The 26,994-nt window shown below is 37.8% G+C and overlaps 1 protein-coding gene across 2 annotated transcripts; it reads right to left on the bottom strand.

Annotated features, from left to right (window-relative positions):
• Positions 1-972: 972 nt before the first annotated feature.
• On the bottom strand, positions 973-23,190 carry LOC102692275 (uncharacterized). 2 transcript variants are annotated; one of them, XM_006630020.3, is made up of 10 exons: positions 22,945-23,190; positions 22,028-22,434; positions 19,029-19,099; positions 15,348-15,410; positions 13,106-13,248; positions 8,710-8,806; positions 8,108-8,260; positions 6,631-6,803; positions 5,647-5,812; positions 973-3,006 (listed from the first exon to the last, which is right to left on the bottom strand). In XM_006630020.3, exons 1-10 carry the CDS (start codon positions 23,073-23,075, stop codon positions 2,812-2,814), a joined length of 1,599 nt encoding a protein of 532 aa, XP_006630083.2. In that variant the 5' UTR covers positions 23,076-23,190; the 3' UTR covers positions 973-2,811. The 2 variants fall into 2 exon arrangements, with proteins under 2 accessions (XP_006630083.2, XP_015200862.2); XM_015345376.2 differs by having other exon boundaries at positions 8,108-8,236.
• Positions 23,191-26,994: the final 3,804 nt, after the last annotated feature.

The raw sequence follows: 26,994 nt of genomic DNA, 5'->3' as shown, positions 1-26,994 counted from the left end.
TTTTGTCACGATTTTAGACATTCTTTATTACTTTGAAAAATGTTCATTTCTTTCTCAGATGTCTGCTCATAGATATACAGTATCACCCACAACAGACTTGTGGTTGCAAGTAAAGCAAATTTTATCCTATTTTATGTTTGTTAGTTAATGATAACCAATAATACGGAATTAATAACGTTAATTTATCTCATGTGAATTTGCTTCAGACACAACAAGATTATGCAGTCATTCTTATTGTGTTTTTAAAAAAAATTCTTAATTTTATTATTACTTTATAAGCAGTAACACAAGTGAGGCAAACGAGTAGTCGGGTGCAGTTTCATAACTATCCAACTTGTGAGGACGTAGCAAAATTAAATTGTGTTACATCGCATGTCATTATTATAGCACATTTTTTACTTCTCACGTTGGTGAGTAATTTATAGGCTGCCACTTAGAGCCCGCAATTCGACCCAGTATTTATTTATCATAATATTCTTGGTCATATCCAATCAGCTGATTGTTTGTCCTTTATAGCGCTCACTAGTGATTGTATTAAACTAGATATATATATTTACATTTATTGATGATTTAAATACCAGTTACCATGGATGATGGCCACTGCAAATCACAGACGATTTAATAATTGAATTGAGAGTGCCATCTTGTGGCGTGAAGAACGACCAGGCCGTTCTGAGGAAAAAAGGTTTCAAAGTATTTCAGCAGAATAACGCGATTTTCGCCATTTAGCCAATGAAGAGGTTGACACGCACAACAATCTGGGAGTTGTGTCGGAGTTTCTAATAACTACCCTTTCAATGTCGTGGACAGACAAAACTTCCCCTCCCACATTATCGGTCTAGTACAAGTCTAGTATTGAACCTTTTTGAAAAACTGTTATTATTAGACTTAACGGAACCACTGTGAAGAGAGACCGCAGCAATAATTCTTACAACTTGGTTTCCAGGACAAGAGGTTTTCACAATAAAAAAAAAAATCAGATTTTATTGGAAATCAATACATATCAGTAAGCATACATAACAGTTCACAAAAAATATAAAATGCCCTTTTGCTGAATGGGTTCTGACTGTTTTTTTCAGTGGAGAAACAGTATTTAAGTTGGACCTCCCAGCTATTTATTGCACTTGACAGAAACTGTCAAGCCATTTTTTGATAGCATGCAGACCATTACACATTCCCAAATTATCCCTACTTGTACAGAAAATAAGAGACAGAAGTGTCACTCTGTTTGATCTTCCCACAGTACCTGCTTGACTGTTCTGTGGGACAGCTACATGACGAACTTCCTAACAGAGCAGTATTCACTATATCAACCCACCTGAATCCCCATTTACTGTGTCACCTCTTTTAAATTGGATAATGTTTGTTAATTCTTTCAGGATTTACAGAATTTTAAATCACTGCATTCAGTTGAGATCCTGGCTTACAGTAAATTCATGTCCCTTGCTGTACAGTATGTCAACATCTTGTGCTTTCATTTTGAGTTGTACAAAAAACAGCTCTTCTTTTTTTAAACGTTCATTTTAAAATAATTCTAAAGGCAGTTCTCATTTAAAACTTGTACGTTAAAAAAAACCCCAATTCTACAGAGGTCCTAGCCAACTAAACACTTGGTTTGTCTTTTAAACATGAAAGAGTTAAATGTAACTGAAGTTTAAACCTCAATAATGTAGAAAAAATGCATAATCCAACATTTTAAATGTGTGCTCACAGTTTATTAGTTAAGGTACTGTAGATATTCATAAAATATATGGCTTTTGTTAACCCAGAGTAACTTCACAATTTATGTTTCATCAACAATAATCATATTAGACATAAAATTCAAGTATTTTAGAAATATGGCAACTTTGAAACCCAAAGTATTTTTCGAATTTCCTAAAATTCACAAAAATCAAATCCGTGGACGGATTATCTATATATTCCATGAATTTCAAAATATTTAAATGCATAGTAATCCTTTTCAAATAGGCAATAGCTTTTGAAATATCATTTTTGGAATCCGTATTTTCAAATGCGTTTAATGTCTCACTGGCTGCCTGACATATTGTATTCGATTCGAGTCAGACTACTTTGTCCCTGTTGATGAATCATCCAGATGTCACAAAAATACTTTAACTGAAAGGCGGCATCAAAATTTTAAACTTACAATAACCATCTCAATGAATGCATGTGCGCTATGTGCATTCTTCATATGCATATAATTTAATTAATCAATAATTGAATTAAGATAATGCAGATTTTGTATCTTCCACATTTTGCTTTTTTGTAAAAGTTTTTTTGTGCATCTTAAGGGTTGCGATCAGTTCACAATGACTGTGAAATCTTGTGCTTTGTCCTTATTGCCAGTTTACAGCAGCCTGAATGCTGAAATGGAAAGGTTTAAAATCCTGAGAAGAGATGCGCTTAAGGACAGAAGAGAGGTGGGCACTGCTTCACACAAAGCATGATGGGATCTGGAACAAGCCGCTTATCCAGACAGTTCATCCCAGATGGATGGCTGTCACAATCACGTGTCCAAGTGCCCTGTCTGCATAGCCCTAGCAAGTGAGCAATGAACACCCCTCTCCAAAAGAGTTCCCTTGCAGCAGAGTGTTTGAATATTCCTGAGAAAGTTACATACCTGCTACAGTTTCATTTTACTGTACATCCTGAGACCTGACGCACAAAGACTGATATTTTACAGGAAGTAAAAGATCGTTTCGAGGCTTGACTAGCGATGACCAGTTATCCAACCGGATGAGAAGAATAGGCTCCCCCCATTTTGAGCTCTTCCTGTGTTCTGATTATCTTCCACGATTGTTAAGTTTTTCCTCAGATGATTCGTAATTCATCCAAGGTCTTCAGATCTTCATCGTGGAGAGGTCGGACGAGATGGAAGAACTCCAGCAGGTTCATCAAGACCCCTCTGTCAAACAGACTGGCCCGGCCGTCTCCTCCTCTGAGATAGCTGTATTTGTGATGGTTGAAGTACTCGTTAGTGGTCGTGTTGACGGCAGCCATGTAAAGCTGTTGACAGATGAGGGGGAAAAAAAACCAAACATGAACATAATTTTAGAATTGCAACCCCAAAACAAGCATATGCAGTCACGCTAATCTCAGTAATAGATGAGAAATCTAGACGTTATCTGTAACAAGGAGAAGTAATCCATCCTCTAACCACTTTTATCAAGACAGGATTGTGGGGTAGCCAGAGCACATCCCAGCAAGCAGCGGGCACAAGGCAGGGTACACCTTGGACAGGACGCCAGTCCACCGCAGAGGTCACACAGACGCAAGCTTCACAGAAACCAATTAACCTACCAGCATGTCTTTGGACTGTGGGAGGAAACCAGAGCACCCAGAGGAAACCGATCTGAATGCAGAGAGAACCCGAGGTCGGGAATCGTACCCAGGGCCTCAGTTCTGTGAGCCAGCAATGCTAACTACTGTTTAATCGTCCCCCCCCCAGTTCAGTCAAAATCTTTAAAAAAAAAACTATTTTCTATTTTTTGGTAAATTAAAATAACTCTAACAAGTGCAACAAACTTTAAAACAATTTTAGTATGTAAAATGTTCATCATCAGCATGCGTAGGCTGCAATTTTCAGCATCAGCATGCGTAGGCTGCAAAGGAAGAAGTAAAGGTTTATTCCATGCTGAAAAGAAAGGAAACAACGTTTTCGGCTGTGGAGCTTTCTTTGGGTGTGAATTCTGAATAGTGTTCTTTAAGGATAAACAATACTGCATAGCCTGTATCATACAACAGTAATGGCATGCTATATAATACTTTCAACATTTGACATTCAAAAAATAGTACTTAAAATCTTACCTTCTGTTAAGCAGCAGTAAACAGTATATTACCTTTAGCTCTAAAGTGCATTTTAGCATCAAAAACTTAAAGTAGGATATCTTTTCAGTGTCACTTACACTAAAATGCAATGGTGTCTCATGCTGTTTGTGTAAGAATTTAGTTATGTTTATGTAAGACTTGCCAGAAAACTTCTCCAAGCCCATTTAAAAAAAAAAAAATCATAATGTAACTTTGTGTTTTTACTACCTCTAGATGTTTTAAACTCTAGTCAGACGAGACTTATGCTTGTAAAACTTTCATGTAACAGACGACCTTTGCTCTGACAGCTAGAACTCATGATTCATTCAAACGTACTTTTTATTTTTTACTCAATCTAGACTGTTTTACAGTCCCGAAAATGAACAACAGCCTTCATCCATTGCTGGATGACGTAATACAGTCTGGGTGTCCGATGAAGCAAGCGTTTGTCATGAAACTGTTCCTTTAATGAATTACTCTTTGTCCTCCATTTGTTACCATCAAAGGTCCAAAATGCTTTAACACCAATATAGGGCAATATTTATCTAATTTTAATACTCTGTAGAAGGTAAAATGTAAACAGATGAAGCGCTTTTTTCTACAATTCCTCCACAAAAAGTTTGATTACAGATGTTCTTGGTCCAATGAACTCATGTGATCATGTTTGTTACTTTGTTATTTTGCAGAACATCTGGCATACTGCACTCACAAAGTTAACCCCCTAAACACATTTACATTTATTACAAAACGTTTTATTGTGCCAGTACAGGTATATCAAACATTTGCTACCATTTCATGTGTATTAATTGGAATATTGATATTTAATAAAAATAGTACTTTAGTATGAAACTAAAAATTCTCTTGGCTTCATGGCTTTAACATTCAAAATTTCTATTAGGTCTCTGTAGTTAACCTGAAATGTAATAATAGGCACAGATAGTGTACAGTAAACTAAACAAATCTGCAATATCATTCTAAAGTAATTTCCCGACTAGCAGGCGGCTTAAATCAGCTGCCTTACATAACATTCACAGGCAATTTAAAGCATGACGATTACATAAAACCATAGCCCTAAGCCTCAGTGAACAACAAAGTTATTAATATCTAAAATGACATGGGGTCATGCTATAAAAATCTCTAAAAATGTTTAATATCTACAGTACTACAACTCAAATATTTTTTAAAAATGTGTTTTGTTTCAGACATAAGTAATCTTATTTATAGTTTAACAGAAGGTCACAGGGAAATACCGAATACTGACTGATAAAAATGTCTTACTGAAACTGAATATTGTGAAAATGTAGCAAATGTAGTAAAGCCTGATTTTCTGTGAAGAGCTAGAATTAGCCAATATTTTTTACAAAGCAGCTAGCTTACACCAGGATATAATAGGAGGTTCCTTTAAAAATAGCTGATACCACAAATGTATCCCCTTAACAAATAAGATGAAGAGAATGACACATATTATAATATGGTTGTTAATATTGTACATTAGTTAACAGGCTATAGTAACCATGGTGATCAATATAGTGTATGTGATTTTAAGACGTACAAGAGCAAAACTACTACATTCAGTGCTGTGTGGAGAACACAGATAAGTGCCTCTCAAATTAGTAACATACAGTACAATATATTTGCTATTTTTTTAGATCTTCCGATTTTGGCTGCTCTGTTTATAACTCTTGGTGTGAGCAGTACTGTAGTTCTGAGAAGGCTAACAAATGCGATCTAAGATCTAACACCCAGTACTACATGGATCCACAAGAGGGCAGTTCAGTTCAGAAACTACCTTAATATCCTTAAAGGGACATCTGATTCACTTGCGTGTGGCGTACTTACACAAGCGATTGCCATTAAGCCAGAAATGACCCCTATCGCTGCCATAAAGATGAAGCCAGCTCCTACAAAAATGCTGCGGCCCATTACATGGAACCAGTCCCAGCAAATATAAACTCCCAAGAAACAATTGATGCTCATGGTACTCAGGAACCCCAAGAAGTAAGTCCTAAAAGAAAAGAACACAACAGATTTAATATTTCTGTATAGACTATACAGCACAGAAAATTCAGAATTAACACCAATAATTGAAGGAAATGGGCTAAGAATTAAGTGTTATTAATGCCCTCAATAAATTTTGATTTTACATCACAGTATCCTTATTCCTTAAACTGGATCTGTTTTTAAAATATTGTACAGTGCATGTGAATGAAGGAAGAAATGTTTTCAGGAGGGTTTTTGCTAGGAAGAAGTAGGCCGGCCAATGGCAAACTTAAAATCAAGTGACAGAATTTTAATGTACGTTATTTTAAATCGCAGGACATCACAGTGGCGCAGAGGTTAGCATTGCTGCCTCACAGCGCGGGGGTCCTGGGTTCAATTCCTGGGGTGTGTTATCAGTGTGGAGTTTTCACATTGTCCCCACGTCTGAACAGGTGTCCTCTGAGTGCTCGTCTCTTCCGGAGGAAGTCTAAAGATATTCTGGGAGGTGAACTGGAAATGGGAAAAAATTGACATCCGGTGCGAGTTTGTGTTTTTGTCTATGTGTGCCTGTCCAGAGTGTATCCCACCATGAATCCAATGCTTCCCGGGATCAGGTCTGGGCCACATTGACCCCCGAATCGGACAAGCGGTTTTTCTAAGTGATGTGGTGGATTGGAATTTTTGATAAAATGCTGGCTTTAGCGTCCGACTTTTTCACTGAAGTGCGAGCCATGAAAAACGATCAGAGGAACATCTTTGAAGAGGAGACCAAAAAGATAAAAAACTGCCATGCAATTATTCTAAAAAAAAACAACAACCAAATGATCCTGGTAGAAAAGGAACCTGTTTCTGCGGCCCACGTCGTTATAGATGTAAGGGCAGTAGTGATCGAACTGCTCCACGCAGCGGTTGGTGACACGGCAGTGCTTCGTGCGAAAGGGCTTCACAATGTGACAGGTGTGGCACAGTCTCTCTAGGGGGTTCCTACCCCCTTTCCACTCTTCAAAGTGCACCGCCTGCAAGGACACCAAGAGCAACTGAGAGAAAGTCCACAGCAGAGAGTTCGCTAGGACTACAGATCTACACCCTCTATAAAACAGAAAAAATACACAGACAAATAACAAATACATTGCTGAAGAAAAAAAAATACTCAGATAATCAACATATTGAGATAAAAACTGACAGTCATGAATTTCAGTAACAGTAACAAAAACAGTCCAATTTCTTTTTAATAATCATTCATCAAAGTAGAGTAATATTTAATAAAACATTTTAGTAAAGGTCAGTCCAACTGCTATCAGCAAACCCACTTAAGTATTGAAGCTTTTGTAATAATCAGCACAATCATCCAGTCCAGTGACCATTCTGATCATTACAGCGATCATATGTTCCATTTCTATTGGAAGACAGTGGCTTGTTCTTATCTACATTAGTCATATTATTCTATTTTTAAATTACTCATGTTAGGAGACCTTGCAGTAGACAATAGTACCTACAGTTTATGACCCACAGAATGATCCTAATTCATTACTGATTACATGTTACAATATTTATATAAACTGGGATTCTTTATATTTTACATGGTCAAGCCACTGGCCTTAACAGAAAGCACAGATTATAAAGAATAAAAGGATACAATCTGTTTTGTTACATAAAATATTAAGTCAAGCTGCACTTATTTTTCTACGTGACAAGATAAAAAGAAGCACAGAATAGTTTAAAAATAAAACAGGGCACTTAAAGTCTTTATCAAAACCAATTTATAGCGAATCTTGACACTTCATAAGGATGAAAAGCAGATCTGCACTTCTGCTCAGTTCTGACTAACCTTAGTTTATTAGAATTACACAGAATTTCCCAGAAAGGACTAGCTTTAAACAATAAAATGTACAGTTTAACATGTACAAAATTATTCTCATTCATTTTATGTTATTACCTCTGCTCTTTCATGCATTTTTTGTTATGTCTGAGGCTAGCAGCTTACGTTTTTTAAACATAGACATCTAAAAACATCTAAACTAAAGCCTCCAAAAATTTATTGGAAATTAAATGATATTGTTCACACAGTATTTGATATTGGAAAAACATGCATCAACTGAGCTCGCAGCCACAAATAAAGTAAGTGACAAATAAGCGTGTGTGCATCGTTTCTTATCAAAAACTTAAAATTATGCACTGTGACCGTGTTACCAATAAACTGTTATATGTGCATAACGTGGAATTATTGGCGTTTAAAATGGAGCGTGTGTGCCTACATGCATGTAGCTCTCTCTCTGTACCTCAGTGTCTGCATCCCAGGAGAAGAAGATAGGTTCTCTACCTGTCTAATGGCCCGATTGTATTCCTTACTGTCTCTGGGAAGAAAACCCGGATCCATCAGAGAAGCTTTCAGGAAGAGAAACCACATCAGGGCATTGCCAAGCAGGAAGGCCATATGAAACTCCCACAGCTTGTTAAAGGAGACAGAAACAATCTGCACAGTGGAACAGAGGGCAATTTCACTCATTAGGGTCAAACTAATGGCTTTGGCAAAAGGAATACATGTAAACTGATAGCCCTGAATCGCACATTTACACCAGCGTGAGAGGCTCCCCCAACTGGATTACTGATGCAGCCAATGCTTCAAAAGACAGCGAGTTCGATCTAAGTTTTAGATTTAATGACCAGCAGAAGTACTAGTTGGAACATATGAACAAATCAAATTCTCAATGTCCCAAAAGGGTCAAGTCAAAAATCTGAATTTCGATATTTCCTGCCAGTGCTTTTTTTTTTAAGGTATCCCTTTTTAGCCTGTGCATGCTATAGCTCACAACTATTACAAATTAGTAGACCAGCTTAAACAGCCAACGTAACAAATGATCATTTGTGTGTACCACACTATTTTTAGCTTTGAACCGACTTCTACAGTAAACACGGCCTCACCTTTAGAAAGTAGGTAGGGTATCCCCATAGAAGCAAACAGCCGTACAAGAAAAGTATTGGACCTTTTGATTTCTCAGGTGGGCCAAATACCAAAGTACTGGAAGACAGAAAAAATATCTTATAATACTATATTCCTCTAGAAAATGAACACACCACACTATGAGGACAATGTATAGTGGAATAAAACAATCTTTTGTAGCCTCCCTGCTGGGTTATCTAGTGTCTCAATAGCACCTCCAATCTTTCACTCTCTGTTCCTGACATTTGTAGGCTTATCACAGAAAAAGCACTCTAATCCAACTAAGGAAGTTAGCATAAGCATCTCCTTTTTGGTTAATGGTACATATAATTAATGCTTATTGTTGTTTCAACGATACTGAAACTACCGTAGCTGATTTTACATTCAGGTTATGAATGTATTCACAGCTATACTGCACGTACAGTAATTGTTAGTATTTCATGTTTTGATTTACTTTGTTTCAAGTGGGCGTCTAAAGCAATTCTGGAACCCATTTTTAGCTACTAATGCTATCACCACAGGGTCCAGAATTGTTCAATGAGGAAAGAGAGGTGTTTGGAGCACACATTGATCTCTGTGGGACAGATGTGTCCAGTTCCAATCTGGACTATGTCGTTTAGTTCACTGTGGCCATGATTTTCCAGGTTGATCGCGATTAGAGAGAGCCGCCTTACTCCTGTATTTCCAGAGGCATTGTACAAGATCCTTGCCCTCCCCCAACAATGGAACAAGGATATTGGTGTTATCAGCAGAGGCGATTTATAGTTTCCCATTTTAGGAATTACAATTGGCCATTTCACAATGGAGGGATATAGAAGGAAAAATTATTAGCCATCGCATGTTCTACAAAAAAAAAACACTACAATAATTTTACTCACATGGTGGAAGGTTTGTTAGAATGTACCGCTTTTCAATAAGTTGAAAGGCAATAATGATCCTTTTTGCCTACTGGGGTGTTAATAGTTCATTCGTGCTGAAAAACTGCCTTTTGAAGGAACTGAGTCATCATGTGCGTGTCAAAACCCCCCACACACATCTTTTAAGTAATTCATTGATTATCTCCTCTTTTGCAATATGGCACGGCTCCTTCTAAACATCATCCCAGTTGACCCGTCGGGCTTGATACGGAGGTAGTGTGAGTGCACGTTTATATTTATCCGTCATTAACAGCCACTGCCAAGGACGATTTTGGCAACCTGCTCACGTGGCAATCTATTTACAGCACTGCGTCTCTGAACAAAAATGAAAACTCTCCCGGTGTGCGTTTTTGTCTGCATTGTCCTTCTCAGAAAAAAGGACCCAACTAATCTCTAGGGAGAAAAAAAAAATGTCCTGAACTCTGACAAGCATTATATAACCAGATTTGCAGGGTGATTATTATTTGTTTTATATGGCATATTCTCAGAGGAGACGAAGGTGGAATTTCCAGCAGGGGGGGACAGATTCCAGAGGTTAATACAGAACACGTGTGTCTGCTTTTGGGACAGTCAGTCTGCATGGAGGGAGAAACGTTGGCAGATCAGAGGTCACCCATCTGTCATAGAAAAGGTTAGCAACAAAAACGGCCCCCAGGAAGGCTTTCTCCTGTTAAGCCACACACAACGAAACTTTCCAAATTGTAACTCATGTTATTTAAAATTACCTCACAAAAGCTTGGGAGATCCCATTTGCTATAGCTCACTCGCACATCAAAAAGCCCCGAGCTACAATTCAATAACAATTGAATTGATTCAAGACTCATTTCTAAAATGTGTTTGAGAGTTCATTATTCACTTTACAAATCATCGTAGAGTTGCAAGAGACCAAATAGCTTCTTCACAGCGATACACTGGCTGAACTATCGCCACCAAAGAGAGCACTTGTTTGTGGAAGCGTTGTTGAATTCTGAGAAACAGTCTCAGGTTTAACTGTCTCTGCAAAGTAATGAATTGTCTTTGTAGTCAACCACTTCTGAGAAATCTAACAACTAGGTAAAACAAACTATTGTAAGGATGATGGTTCGTAAATGTCTGCAGTCTCTCAAAGTACATTTTCAATTGCTTTTAACATTTGTTGTCACTTTCCAGTTCATTAAGTCTTTAAGAAGTTTCTCTTCACAGAACCCGAAATTACAATATCTACAACTCATTTTAAAATTCTGTGGATTATTTGTGCTATTCTTAGTTAGTCTCTCATCTGCAGAAGCGTATTGCTGCCACCAAGGAAAAAAAATCCTCATCCTTATCTTGTAATTACGAGAAAATTCTCATAATTATGACTTAGTAATTCTCACATACTTTATGTGCTCATGTAATAGCACAATTGTCATATAATACCTATATCAAGTAGGTAGCTACGTCAGCAAGCGTAGGCTGCAAAGGAACATGTTAAAGGTTTATTCTATGCTGAAAAGAGAAGAAAAGAAACAACGTTTTTGGCCGTGAAGGCTTCACAGCTGAAATGTTTTGTTACCTTTTTTTCCCTCTTTATTTATTTCATGCTGCACATTAAAACTGGTGTGAAACAAAATAAAAGACTTGGCTTAGTTTGTTAAGGCTACATGCAGTGCAGTTCATAATTTGAACTGATAATTAAATTGACACATCGAAATCTGTTCCCCTAAAGAACACCTTTTGTTCATGGCTGCAGGACTTCTGTCACTAGAGGACACTCGAATTAACTTTGATCCCCGCAGGAGTATTGTGCCAAAAGTTGTGATCAGCAAAAATGTGAAAAGGGTAGCTGATAACAGATTTATCTGCATTATACTGTAAGTAGAGCATAGAAACTACAGGTACCTATATGCATTTGAACATAACCTCCCTTAATTCAAGGTAAAAGGTGACTGTGGTCTTCATAACAGAGACCAAATTGGGGTGAAGCAACGCACCATGGATAATTTAAAGCAAGAAAAGTTTCAAAAACCCTTGGGTAATTTGTGCACTTCTCCAAAATAGTGAAAGATACACTAAACTACTGTACATAATATAGTAACACTTTGAGGGACAACTTACAATATTTATGTTCTGAAAGCACTATAATTCCATCCATTATCTAACCGTTTTTTCCAAATTCAGGGTGCTGGGGGAGCCAGGGTCCGTCCCAGCAAAAAACAGGTTCAAGACAGGACACATAAACCCAGGCCATCACAGAGCTGACAGATACCGACACAGACCTCCACACCGACAGTCCAGAATTGAACCCAGGGCCCCAGCTCTTTGAGGCAGTAATGTGCCAGCGTGTTACTCCTCAGAATGCACTAGTACTATTCAAAAAGTAAAGATCCTGCTACCAGGACACTTCAGTATAAGTACAGCAGCATCAACAATTTCCTGCTATTTGCTTATTTCCTGCTAATTGGATTACATGTTCTGAGTGCTCTCTGCTACTTGCAGCTATTCCAGTAAAAGCTTTTAAGATAATAGGAGGCTCATTTACATGTTTAAATGGAGAACCTTTACACAAAGAGTTGCGAGAGTATGGAACAAGCTACTAAGCCACATTTTGGAATCCAATACCTTTGTTACTGTACCATGAGATCCTGTAATCTATTAACCACTAGCAACCCAACAGATGAAACAATGGCTACCTCTTATCAACGTCCATATTTTCAATTGCAATACAGACTCTGCAAAGGCTCTTCAAAGCTGCGTGGGAAAGCAAATTTAGTTTCCAGCATAACAAAGTAAACATGACAAGAACAACTGTAACATTGGAAAGACAGAAAGCGAATTGGAGGAGATGGGTGTGTGTTTCACAACATTCAGCAATGCCATTTCAGCTCTGCGACAGGTTGTCAACTTTCGGGAAATTTTCCAACGGGCTACCAAAATAACACTTTTGAACTCGGGTAAATGACATTTTGGCATCTAACCTGTCTTAAGGAAGCATTTGGGTGAATGTTTTATTATCTACAGGATTATTGAAAAGGTCACAGTATAAGCTTCAGAATGGAGAGAGACAAGTGCAAATCACAAAGGTCGGCAGTCAGATTATTCATATCCTCTTAGATAGCCTCAACCAATCTATTAATGATTCAGATTTTATACCTTATAAGCACAAACCGATGAATTACCTTACAGATGATCACAATCCAGTTTGTATAATTCAAGAACCACAGACATACTGCACTGCTGAACTGCTGAACACTGGTAGCCTTCAGAGCACAGGTAAAATGCAAGGTTATCTTTATCATGACCCCATTGTATGACAATTCAAAATGTCAAAATGCTTTATACACCAGGCAAAGTTTCTCCCAAGGAAATATCCTTCAGACCTTGTGTGTTGACAGACTATACAGTTTTTCTCTTTGAATTTGGATATCAAACTGTCCATGTCATATTTCAATAGAAAGAATCTTAAGGTTAGAAACTCTAAAAAGTGTTTAAGAAAACCTACCTCCAGTCAAACTTTGGGACAAGGCGCCTCGATTGCTTTCTAAGGTTTTCTAAATACTCTGACAATTCATAATGTTTTCGAACCCTGGACAGCTTCAGTGGGGAATAGCCATTTTTATCTTGGGTTTCCAATTCTACGCCATCCTGTAACATAAAACAGTTATGCATAAAGATGATGTGATATCTCACAAGGGGAAAAAAACAGATACATCTGCAACTTCAAAAAAACTTACATATACATTACATCCCTCATTATTTATTAAAAGCAATCCATAAAAACGTTAGTATTCATTAATTTCATTTGAAGGGTTTAGTCTTGTGCATGCCTTAACATAGAAGAATCATAATTTATTGTGTCTGACCTGTATTCTGTATAGATTTTCCTAACATAATTTCTGAGTCCTTTAGAGGTTTTCATACACATTTTTTATTACACATCTACAAACTCTGTCTATATTCTCGATATGTTGACTTTGACTAAAAGAACAAATTACATCCCCAACAAATGTGTTTTTAAGTTCATATTCTTCACAAGTACTTATCAATATAATCTTATGCAACTGAAATTACATTCATCTTCTCAGTGCAATAATTAAAAGAAATGTGATAAAGTAACCGATTACTCCATTAGATGTGCATTTGAATAAAATGCGCCTTTGTCCTTCAAATGAAAAAACTTCCTCCCCAAAAATATTTATAAAACACAAAGAAGTTTTAAACTGCTATGAAGAAAATGGCACAAAAAAGGACTTGTATCTCTTTTTTTTGGTTCACATGGCTCCACGGATAAATACCCTTCCGCATTATTCTAAAAACAGCCATACAATGTCGGAATGCAAGAGGAGGTAAACAGGTTGTCCAGCCGCATCACTGGTGAGAATCTCCACAGAGGTCTAAACTAATTAGCACATAGTGTGGAGAGAACGATCTGTAGCACGCGCACACAATCTGCTCTTCTGCTTCCTGCATCAACTCAAGTTACAGCAATTAAGTCAGACATCTGAAAAAAAGCTTGACTCTCCATAGGAACAGAGAAACCTCAATAAAAACTGAAGTACAAACGTGTGCCAAATTGTTCAAATACAGATTGCTGAATACTCTAGAACTTTTTTTTTTAAAAAAAGGAAGTTGTTTTAGCTGGCCTGGCATTGAAAGAGATTTGATCGGTCAGGAAATAAAAAATCCTTCAAATCGTATGTATTCAAAAACAATCTTCACCAACTCTATCCAAGACGAAGAGATTTTTCTCCTTTTCATTTTCTATTTTTTTTATTTATTGGAAACTGATGTTGAAGATGAATGCCCAGAATAAAGTAAAAATCTCCGGAATTGCACTGGATGGATATAATTAATTATGAATCCAACTGTTCAAAACAGCAGCTTTGTAGCCTCAAGCCAGATCTCAGAATTCAAGAGAAGCTACACCTGCTCTGTACCTGGATGAAAGTCCTTCAATGCAAAAGGTGGTTCCTGGTGCAAGAGGAGCTGGAGGAATATTAGACGCCAATTCTTCCTCTGGACCAGCATTTCCAAAAGGACACAACCCCCCAGTGTGGTGATCGGGAGGCACTGTGAGGCATAAGGCGCTGTCCTTTGGATAAGATGTTAAACCAAGATCCTGACTAGTAGGTCATTAAAAATATCAAAGCACTGCTCTAATGGAGGAGTCTGGTGCTGGAAGAACCGGGTCTCTACATGTAAAGTGCTATATCAATGTGATCAATCATTAATTAGAAAAATCCAATAATGGAATCCAGTGGGATTCAGTGGTCAGTTGTGGTGGATGCAGGACGTAGAAGGTTTACCAGCTAAACACGAAACAGCTGCTTCATACAGGTAGATGAATAGATCGGATTTGGTTTGAGAACGATCTTAAACAAACCGTTAAGTTCAGCTGCAAGGCAAGTGTCTACTGTAGCTGTACTTTTACTCTTCCCTTACGAGTGGCATTCACGCAGTTTTAAAAAAACGCATCAGTGTCGTTTTAATGAACAACAAAATCATTCCCACCTCCCTATCCCCCATCCCAATCAGCAAAATATTGTCTATTGGTCAGCAACCCCCCCCAGTTTCAAAATATCCAGCTTCATTATTTTCAAGTTCGAGTGAGGGGGGAAAAAAGACTGCAACAGGTAAATGTGTCCATACAGTAGGTCTTAAACTGGTAATTCTTCAAGGTTATTTTTTCCGTCTGTGCAGGTATGGAGCTGCAGGCATGAAGGCCCACAGACGGCTCTACTGACCTGTTCACACAGCAGCTGCACGGTAAGAAAGTCCCCACTGAGAACAGCCAGATGCAGAGGAGTCTGTGGAAGAGAGCAGTGTTCACGTCAGCAGAGTGCTCCTTCTGCCACATCACAAGCTATTAGCAGGAACACCTTTCACATCGTAATTAGCCAAAAAAAGAAAATGCACAGACACACGAGCTCTGCATCTAGATTAAACAATGCTCCTAAGAAAAGGGCAAATGTGGCCTCCCAGAGAGTTTATTTCTAATTTGGTGTAAATATATTAACAGTACAAAAATCCCCTGCCATAAAGAAGGACTTGTGTTGTATTCTGTGGGTGTAGAAACACTGTGTTGTCATTTTTCATGTTCAACATACCGGCCATAAAATATGCAGTGTCTCACAAAAGTAGTCACTTAATTCCAATAAGGTCACATTTTGTTGAATTACAAAGGGTGTACATGCATTTCTTTAAAGTGAATATATTTAAACAAAACTTGAAGGTTGAAACTGAACTCTTTTATTGGTGAAAGCCATTACATACCGGAAATCTGCAAAGAAAAATGAGAAGCTATTAACAGAAAATACTGATTGCAAAAAATGTCAACCTTTTGCCATCAAATACCTAAATTAGTTCACGTGCGCATTTACTTTATTCAGCATCTGTGAAATGATATACCTTTCTCTTACACTTCAGCAACTTTGCGCTCCATTGTTTAGAAAACGCCTTGATCTTTATGAATCTTGGCTTAAAAGTTACTTTACAGAGGTATGTGCATTTATTCTGAAACAGTGTGAGATTCTATTATTATTGGCCTCAAATTAAAACGACAAATTGTAGGACTGTGACCACAATGAAGTCAACAATCAAGAAGTGGAAGGTGTATCGTACTACCTAGACACAGTGTTGACAACCTGTGGATGGGGGGGGGTGGTGGCATTCTTTTGCAAGACACTATATCTTTCAAAAATTGACACACTACTATAAAGGAAGCTACTGAGTAGCACCTGTCTTTATCTTCAAAAAGATAGTCAAATAAGCTAGAAATAAGAGCTTCAGTTTTAAACAGCAAGCCTAATTCTGAAACTGTTAACAGTTATTAAACAAGACCATTACTATGGAAATGCTTGTTTCATGAGCCGCAGAGCCATACCCAATTTTTCCCCATAAGGTATTACGTTTTCACCAAATTCACCATTTCTGGAGACTTCAAGGTACCTAACCCTCATGAATACCAATGTTTTATTGTATTGGCAGTTGGAAGGTAGTCACACCTAAGGGTGCAAAGGAACAAGTAATAGGTTTATTCCATGCTGAAAAAAAGAAGAAAGAGAACACAACGTTTCGGCCGTGGAGCCTTCTTCAGGTGTGATCAATGTGATCAATAAGGGTGATCAATGTCCACTGAGATTTACTCTCTTTCAGAAAGTACACCTTGGCAGTTTATCTGCACGTATTAACAATTCATAATTGAGCTCCAGAAAATAAATAAAAGCATGCACAAGTAACAAGGAATGTGAAAACAGAGTCTAAACCATTAATTGAACAAAACATTCCACTTTTTCAGGTGGCCTTAAATCTGTTTACCATAAAAGAAAGATCGCTGTGGGCGAGTTGAGACATACATACCCCAAGTTAACTCGGTTCAAGATATCCGACTTCCATGCAATAAGCATTATATTATTTCTAAACAAATTGTCACCTCCCAGGAGAGTCTTGATTTGCCCATCTCTCTGGTGTACCTTGCGATTTGTGAAAACAACAGAGCCTTGGCAGATTCGCATATTTCTGGACTGTACATTTTGGCTTCCCAGAAAGTTGGTCTTATCAAATAATTAGTGTATTTCAAGAATTTGTACAACGTGCACCCGATGTTAAAACTAGGACGGAAATTTGGCTGTAGTTATGTTTAAGGGACCATATTTCGGTTTACAAAATGAAGGTACTCTTTATAGGGAAAAGAAATGAGAACGTTTTCCATGTATTTTGCTAAATGACAGATTGCTAATGCTCTCTTCAGGTGGTATGAAACCAATAATGTAACCAGCAGGAAAGCAGAATTGCATTGTGCTCCATTTCAGTGGTGCGTGTGCTTTTATTCACTCCGATAAACACAGCCAGACTCTTTCAGCATTGCAGAAAAATAACTTTATTAACAACTATAGCAACAAATCTTGAAACAGAAAATCAAAGAAGGATTTCATACTAAGCACAGAAGAATGTTTTCTAAATTATTTCACATTTTTTTGCATGGAAATCTCCCATATTCTAGAAACAAGTGCTCTGGATTCGGCCCAAAGAAGAATAATCAAACAAAAGTTGCAGGCTTAAAAGAATGCCCTACGTGGACGAGCTGAAATACAGTAACTGCATTTTTTAAGGCTTGGACAGAAAAGACCATGATTGGACATGATCCAAATATTCAGAATCTTCAAAAGTATTAAACTCAAAGATCAAATTCAGAATCAACAGTGAAATATGAATCAGAGGGCACAAGTGGACACAATGAATGCTTTTATAACCGAAACTGCCTGGAGAATCATGTAATTTGTGGACTCTGCATATGCAATTCAAGAAATGCAAATCAGTATTGAGCTATCCAGATGGAAACATGGCACAGATGAGTCCTTGAAGTGCCCAGTGACCAAGGTGTCAGCTGACGCAGGCATATCTAATGCCAACACTGCTGTAAGGAGAGACTGAGGACAAAATTTTGCTTGGTCTTTATTTAGCGCTGAAGTTTCACAGATAATGTTGCCTACTCACTTCCGGATCTCAGTTTACTTATGGGAGCCCACTGGGTGTACTTGCTTTTCATTCACTGGAGCTCTGATGATAACTGACTGCATTACGGTCAGGAGGAACTGTTTTTGCTTTAAACCTGATGACCAAAGGGAAGTGATCCACTTAGGATGCTACAACACTCCTAACCTCCTTCTGTAATTTGCAGAATCAAATGCTTCACAACAAATTACACAACGGAATTTGCATCCTAGTGGAAATGCATGAATGATACGGCACATTCGAAGTGTACTATCTCCAGTTAAAATATGCTTTTTTCTTTCATGGTATTTTTCTATAGTTAATTCACCTTGTCAAAAAGCAGTTGCGCTAAGGGTATAATTTAGGGCTTTTGTTAAGAATGTCGTATCAGGATTGTAAACTGGAATTTTTCAAACATCCACAGCAAACGTCTGTGAAAATCAGTGCAACAAGAAGGATTAAACTAGATACCCACTGAATTGGCCAGGTCTTGATTGACTTAACTGAAAGAGTGTAATAATAGCCTTCTAGCCTTTTGACAAACGTCCGTTTTAATATTTTTCCATAACTCTGTGTGGTTCCTTTGTAGATCAAAATAAAGGAAAGTATATCTCATACAGTAAAGTGAATCTCACATGAGCCACTTTTTATTGGGCCTCTGGTTTTGTTACTTCCTGTGCAGTGTTTTACAAACATGTTAAATAATTAATTTCATAGGGAAAAACAAGCAGCAATGCAAATCCTGATTCTTGTAGTACAACACTCCCTTCTACCAATCTCTGGAGCAGCAACACATTTAACATCTTTCCTACAGTGAAATGTTTATTGGGTATGAAAAATAAAAAACCCTAAAATTCAGAATTTAAAAAAATAACAGACACAAACGCCAGTCCTAAAAACCAATACAAATATCCCAAAGAATGTGATCTTACCTGGCCAAAATGATCTGGTTGTGTAGGGCTGAGTCCTGCGTAGATTAGCAATCGAGTCAGTTCACAATGGCCTGATTATGGAAGACAAAAACTCAATTAGAGAAATAACTAAAGAATTAGCCCTAAAAACTAACATAATACATTAAATTAAAAAATGATTACTCACAGTTTTACTGTTCTATGCCCACACTAAAGTCTTTCGTTTTCGATTACGGACTAAGACAGCGCATTTGTTTTCAAGATAATAGTATTTGAAGTATTTTCAAGGACATACAGATATGCTAACATACACTTCTGAAATAAGTAAATAACATCTTTCTTTTATGAAGACTTTCATGGAATTGTTAATGCAGACTTGTTCACTTACTACCAATTATCTGTCTGTCTGCATTTAGTGTAAAACACTGCATATATTGCTTCTTTTTACAGGTTTCGTGGAGTACAACCTCCAGATTGGGGGTTATTAATAAAGCCCTGGCTTCAGCAGGGGGTTCTTAAATTTAAATTTATGTTTACAAGTTATGATAATGTAGAATGATTTAAGACAATATATTAAATAAAAACAGGTCAAAGCTAACAGATGTTTCAGTCAGCAATGAAGATACATCCATTACTTGTGCAAGATGTGTACAAGGTAAAAAAAAAAACAAAAAAACTTGTAAAACATATTGCTGTGCAAAAGTCTTAGATATTTTATCAAAATGTTTTTTCTTACACGGCACTCTTCATGACTAGGCATCCTAGAGCACCTTATAAAAATAAAAGCATGAACAAATCCAGTTATATTGAATTAGAAAAACAGATCTAAAACATAAATCTTCAATCTGCCTTTAAAACAATCTAATATCCTAGATAAAAGTTAAAACTGTTAGGTTTCATGCTGTAGTTACTAGTTTCTGATGTGAAATGGAGGGCATAGCAGATGAAAGACTTGTGCCCAAATCACTTTAAACACTGCCAGGGCACAGTCAGTAAACCCACATTCTCTTCTCGATGAGCCATCTGGGACCTGGGAATATTACAAACTAGAGGAGGCAATTTGGTCTTTTGGTCTCTAATAGCTTAAAAATCTTATGCTGACATCAAGTGATTTCAGGCTGAGCTTAAAAATTGTGGCTGAAGAGCTCCAGACTCTTATAATCCGTTGTTTAAATAAATATCTATTGCTTTACAGCCAAAAAAAGAAAGCAAATCTATTCTTAGGTATTGTAGCCCTTTTCATACATAGGCATCCCACAGTGCTTTAACAAGAGTAAAGGCAAGGCAGTGCAAGAATAATTTTTAATTTTAATTAAGTTTAATCCACATCTAAAAGGGAATTCCTTCAATTTGCTTTTAAAACAATCTAGTGTCCTAGATAATATTTAGAATAATGAGGTTATATAGCTATTAGATCATTTCTGATGTGAATTGGGAAGGTACTCCATAAAGAGAGGCTATAGCAGCTGAAAGACTTAAAGAAATTACTTTAAACACTGCCAGGGCACAGTCAGTAAACCCACATTCTCTTCTCGGTGAGCCGTCTGGGACCTAGGCGGTAAGGAGCTCTTGAAGGTAGATGGGTCCTGACCTATGAAGGACTGTATGTATTTTAATTGACTCCATTAAATCTACTTGAAAACGCACAGGTAACCAATGCAAAACCCCAGCACTGCAGTGACTTGATGAGAAAAGCCGGTGCCCGTCAGCAGCCAAGCAGCAACAATGTGAACAAGCAGGAGCCTGCAGGCCTTGCAGTCTGGCTCATCTACAAATAGAGTTACAGTAGGCGTCAAGTCGTGAACCCATGAAGGCATAACCCAGCATCTCCAAATCCTTCTTATCTGGCACAAATGTACATTAGCACAATTTCTCAAATGATAAAATGAAGTTCTAATTATAGTCGTAATACAAGGGTCACATGCAGTCTCATAGCTCAGAATAATGCCCGTTCTTAAAACTTGGGGGCACAGAAACAAGCCACCATCAAAATGATCCTGGAAGAGTTAGATTTAAATAGCTTGCAGTTAGAGCAGACAGACAATGTGTAAACACAGACTGCCATGTCTGCATGGCTTGGAAATGCCACGTAGCTCTGTGTATTGAAGTAAAACTCCAGTTTATCCTTTCAGACGCTATTACCAAGTGCCTGCCCGGCGTTTCTCAGGGCTCTGTGTTGGGACCTAGTCTGGACAGCTCTCAATGCAGAATTAGCTTTGAATATTGAGACACACTTAATGGGTCGAGAGACAGGTGTGAGTTTAAAACCAATAAACCAACCTTAGGCTGCAGGAATTTCAAGAAAATATGATAATTTTACAGTTTAATTAGACGCAACAGGGAGATTAAGAATAACAAGCATGCCAAGAGCAGAAGAATAACTTTTTTTTTCTACAGTTTTCACTTGTTTTTTGTTCTTTATGCAGAAAAGTGATACTGCAAAGTGATCTTCTGCAGAAATTGTTGTTTTAGTACTTAAAGCTAAAGTTAAGATGATATATCCATATTTTGCAGTGGTGTTCATGAAGTATTATAAATGTGCTGAAAGCAGAAAATGATGTCAATGACAAGGAGCACCTGACTATGAGTCAGTTAGCTAATCCATGGGATTTACCAATCAAACCTAATATGACACTCCATATTGGGTACTCATGCATAGTTTACCCCTAGTGGCTGTGATACAGTTTTGAAGACAACTCAGTAATTATACAACAATCATCACTGGCTATTATTTTTATTCTTAACATCTTGCACAAGTCCGTGGCTCACATCTTCCTAGACTGCTCCGGATTAAAAACTGCGACAGAGAACACAGAAAGCGTCTTGAAAGTTTTTTTTTTTGAAAAGTTGAAAAAATAAAGCAAAAAAAAAAAACACCAATACGCAAAAGCAGGGAACAGTGAGCTAATAGAAAAGGTGTGGCCAATTAACAACATCCAGTTTTTGAATCACACCACGTCTAACTTGTGAATCGAGGACTGTGACAATTTACATCATAGGAGTGCAGGTGACATCCCTACCTTTAAATGCAGCCCAGTGCACAGCACTGTCCCCTTCACAGTCACAAGCGTCCAGGCGGGCTCCTTTCCCCATGAGATAACAGCACAAGGCCGAGTGCCCAAACTGCGCTGCCAGAATCAAAGGAGTGCATCCTCTTTGGTCTGGCGAGTCAACCGGGACTCCGGCCCGGAGCAAGAGATCGACAACTGCAATGTGCCCGTTCACCGCTGCCCAGTGAATTGGTCTCAGTGCCAAATCCGCTTGGCTGAAAAGATTAACTGCGCCCTTGCACTCAATGAAACACAGGATGAGGTCAGAAAACCCATTCAGGGCAGCCCAGTGGGCAGGAGTGTACCCTTTGGCATCAAAACGGCTCAAGACCTCCGGTCCCTCTGCGTCGATTATTCTTTTACACTCTTCCAATCGTCTATGAAAAGAAAACGGGGGAAATAAGACCTAGGCTCTGCCGTTCATTACAAATGTGCTCATTTCGGCATGAACTCAGAATTACACCTGCATGCGTAATATCCTGACGAATTCACTAGTATTCCTCTTACTCCGGGTTGTAAAGCTTTATTAACACACGGACGTTTATTCAATAGTCAACATTCAAGTTCATACAGTTCAAATTTAGTTAGCAGTTTTTTAAGTCTTGCACATATCTGGTACAGTATATACGCTATTTTGGGCATTTTTGTCTGGTATGTGAATCTTCCAAATGATTAACCACCTTTTCCCCTTTATTCACACGGAATAAGGATCACACACGGGAATTCTCTGCTTTCTGAAGTACAGACATAAAGTGGTAAAACGATACTTTTCCAATGAAATATAATTATATTCACTTAACTATATGTAGCGCAGACCACCGAACACTAAAAACTGTGTACAAACAGGTAGGAGGTCTCCAAACATGACTTCTCAATTATGCACTCACCCCAGTTTAGCGGACTGGAAAATATCCCACTTATTGCTGCCGACTAACGACCGAGACGATTGACCCTTTTCACTGCAACGTTCCTTCTGTCCCGACAGATTTAACAGAGGATGGTGATGAGCTGGTACCATTTTTTCAGAACGCGTGTAAAACCTACAGCTCTCGCCACAAGCGCTTCAAAACCACCATCCTTTACGGGGCGAAAGAGAGAGCAAGCCTTAAGTACCAACACCCCCACCCCTCCCCCTGTCTACTCATACATACTACTGTACTTGATATCCAGCCTTGCTGTATTTTGGACAACTGTGGCGTTAAATACAAACACCGCTCTGGTTTCCTTTAGCACGGGCAGGGTGTTAATTACACAGAATGAACTTTTAAAAGTTCATTCTAAAGGAAAGTGCCTCTTTTTTTAAAAAAAAAAGTCATCATTACAAATAATCATTACATTCTGCCAGGGGAAACGCGAAACCCCTTAAAGCAAGCTGCAGTGATGTAAACACAGGAGGCAATTATAACACGCAAATCGCCCAGAGGTACCTCTCTTCCTGTGTACTTCCCTGGCGTCCTCTGTGGCGTGTGATTGTGCTCCGATACAAGCAGCGCCAGCCGACAGATCCACGTTTGCAACCGACCTAATCCAACACCTACTGCACAGTAGGTCAGGACGTTAAAACGCCAAAGAAGTTAAAGCCAGAAGAGTTACGGTTCTGAAACAAAGTGTCGCTACAGCCTGCCCCACGATCCCTGCAAGTCCCGGGACGCTGCAGGCAATTCACGCAGATCAAACGCGAGGCAGGTGACTTGACTCAGTCGATCCCAGCGGACCCCGTCTCCTCGGTGTTGTGTATCGCATGGGGTAACCGTGTTTCAGAAGTTACACAGCGAACAGCGTCATAGGGAACCTTGGCTTAATAAGCACTTCTGGGAAATCTACACAAGCGATAAGGGCTGTTGCAGTCTCTGTGCGTTTGTGAAATAATAACGCCACAGAAAAATATAGAATATACTTCTGATTAGTCGTAACAGTTGAATTGCTCAGTGTACAAATACGCCAGCGAGGAATAACTATGTGCATTTTCTTATATTGTAAGAAAAAAACATGATATTTCATGAGCGCCCTGTATTTTATTTTATGTTCTACATAAAGTTCAGTTCAGGGAATCGTTATCAGTCTGAAACAGGTGGTCAATAGATCTCAGTTTTTACTTTCTTACTCAATGCGATGAGTAATCCGATGGCTTTGTAGAGAACAAATCAGAAAGTGCATCCACAGACAAAAAATAGTTTCTTTATGTTTACAGTCAGGGTAGGCAACAAAGATCAAGGACACAACAACGTTGTACTGAAATAATAATTTTGCAATAAAAATGTGATTTCATCGATATAAAATAAGGTTTATTTAATAAGTTAATATCGTATTATACTGTATTTGAACTGAACGTTATCATACAAGAGGAAAACTTTCCAATTACTGTACATCTTTAAACAAGGGTTTCAGACATCTCAATGTGATCTATAAAACCTCTTTAACTGTTATGTAGAACATATTTCCAGCTGGGAAACATTTCCTACTCTAAACAAGTTATTTTTTTACACAATGGGGAAGTTATTATTAAGTGTTATTATTTTGTATAGCCCCACAATGAAGACAGCAATGTTGTGTGTTTCTAGAACATAGTTCTAGATTATTATTTTTAAGAAGCAAAACAAAACATTACAGTTGTTACCCTTCTCATGTATACTGCTGCTAATATATTCCATATTAATGTCATGTATTGTACCCGAATTCAGTTCAGATGAACAACACTGTGATAGCCTAAACAAGCAGGACACTGTTCAAGCTTTTTCTTGAAAAGATTCTATGTCCTTCCATGACTGAAACTCCTGCCAACATCGGTCCCTTCTCTCCCACCCGATCCTGTTAAACTATCATTAGTCATGAGCACTGAACCACTTCATAGCTACTGTAATTCAAAACTGTTCTTAAGCCACAATTGTATTGTTTTACTCTTTGCCTAATTATATTGTTCTTCTTCAACAGTATAACTTGTTGTTTTACCTTATATTGTTTATATCATTGGAATAACCTGTTATATATTCCATTAAAAACTGATGGTGTTGTAAAAATCCTGTAAGGAACAAGCAGGTGTTAATACAGAAATGTAATAGAACCGAAAATAACACATTTCAGCTGTGGGGCCTTCCTCGGCCGTGTGGAGGAATGTGGGAGAGAGCACGGATATATCAGGTGAGCAAAAGAAAGAGTGAAATGAGGTTTGGGGGTCAGAAAATAGGTCCAACGAGGAGACAAATTCAAATAGAGGTGTTGAAGGCAGAAATCTGCACATTATTGAAGAGATTTAGAAAGAATGTATTTTATCAAGGATATCTTGGGGAAAGCGTGAACCTAATATAACAATATTATAACAATCTTTGATCCTCAGTGCTCTGATACGTTCCCTGAAACAGTCAGCCAATCTTCTTCGTGTTTTCCCCAATGTTAGAAATTCAATTGCTGGTCAACCATGATACCCTCTAAGTCGCTATGAAATGGCCCGACGGGTTATGCGTCTAAATTCTTCTGAATATTTATTTGCAGGTGATAAAGACGTTATGCTTACTGTGGAGAAGAAATCTGCGCATGTGAGATTATTGTTTGTCTGGAAAAAAGCTTCCAGAGTCTCCCAGATTCTCTCTTGGGACCTCCTCTCTCACTTCCTTCTACCCATTTTCACATTTTATTTCTTTTCTTTCCTAAACCTCATATTCAGTTCCCCATATTCTATCCCTCATCCCCACATACAGTACACCCGAAGAAGGCTCCTATCTTCTTTCTTTCGGACTTTTTAGCATGGAATTAACTGTGTTCTACAAAGATTTCATCTCTGTTCTACATGGAATTAACCTTTGCAGTTCATCTGCTGAGGCAGATCACCACATTATCTTTATTTACATGACAAATGCCTGAAACTGTGATACGTCATTGTAAAGCTGTGATTCTTTTATGTAAGTTGCCTTGAATAAATGGGTATGCTAGATAAACTGAGAACAGTGGAGAAACACATATAACCACAACACACACAGCATGAACAGGAGAGCCTTGCTTTTGCACTGATAATATATTAAGACCTTAACATAAAAATGCCTATATTTCTAAGACAAGTAACCGTTCATAAATTACAGGATTAGTTATTTTAGTTCTAGTAAAATTTGAGATTTGTTTTGTTTTAGACTTTGGATTTTTTGTTTTAAATGCATGTTATTCTTGTGAGCTTTTGGACAGGCTTTATTTTGATGCAATACCATATCTGTAATAATTACTGATTTGATTTATAATGGAAATTGCAGTAGAAGTAATTAAACGTTTTTAATCTGTTTTTTTTTCATTTTCTTTGGTCATACTGATAGTGATGCTTGCATTTAAATAATAAATAATGTTTTATCAATATTTTGCCGGAAAAATGCAACAACTCGAAACAAAAGTCGAAACAAAACAGAAAAAGCTATCTCCGTTTTTAAACTGTCCTGTAGTAACTGAAGAGCGCCATCTTTTGGAGCATCTGGCAACATACATAGAAACTTTGTACTAACCTCAGGCAATCATTCACTTATTTTGTTAAAAAATGCGTAGATTACACTCGGGGGTCCCTAATTAAGGCCCAGTTTTACATTACATTAAGCTTCATTAAGTTTATCCGCGCACATTTAGATTATGAAATAATTACGAAGTCGTGGTATTTACTATTTTAACTATTCCACTTAGGTATTTACTATTTTTTCTTAATCTAAAACTGATCTGAGAGACAAAATCTTAATTTGGAGTCTGAAATCTGACATCCCCATACAAATACATTTATTTCACATTTTGTTTAGAACACAGTTGATAACTGACAGTGTTGATGACGCTCACAATATTAGCTTTTTGTGATATAATGTTGAATTTCTTCACACTGTTTTTTGGGTATGTATTATATATTTATTTGAAATCAAGCCACCCCACAATAACTCTTACGTCGATTCGGGTCTGCAGATTCTGCACAGAAGTCT

The sequence above is a fragment of the Lepisosteus oculatus genome, chromosome 1 (assembly GCF_040954835.1).
Source record: "Lepisosteus oculatus isolate fLepOcu1 chromosome 1, fLepOcu1.hap2, whole genome shotgun sequence".
In the NCBI taxonomy this organism is placed as follows: domain Eukaryota; kingdom Metazoa; phylum Chordata; class Actinopteri; order Semionotiformes; family Lepisosteidae; genus Lepisosteus; species Lepisosteus oculatus.
Note: the sequence above shows the minus strand (reverse complement) of the source record. Positions and strands in the feature narration are given on the sequence as shown.

Bases quoted from the DNA above. Each gene is read 5' to 3' on its own strand.
- LOC102692275 (XM_006630020.3), bottom strand. From the start codon at position 23,075: ATGGTACCAGCTCATCACCATCCTCTGTTAAATCTGTCGGGACAGAAG. The intron at 13,249-15,347 runs GTCAGTAGAGCC...TTTATGTTACAG, and splicing joins TGCAGCTGCTGTGTGAACAG to GATGGCGTAGAATTGGAAAC. The intron at 6,804-8,107 runs GTAGAGAACCTA...GTGTCCTTGCAG, and splicing joins ACAATCGGGCCATTAGACAG to GCGGTGCACTTTGAAGAGTG.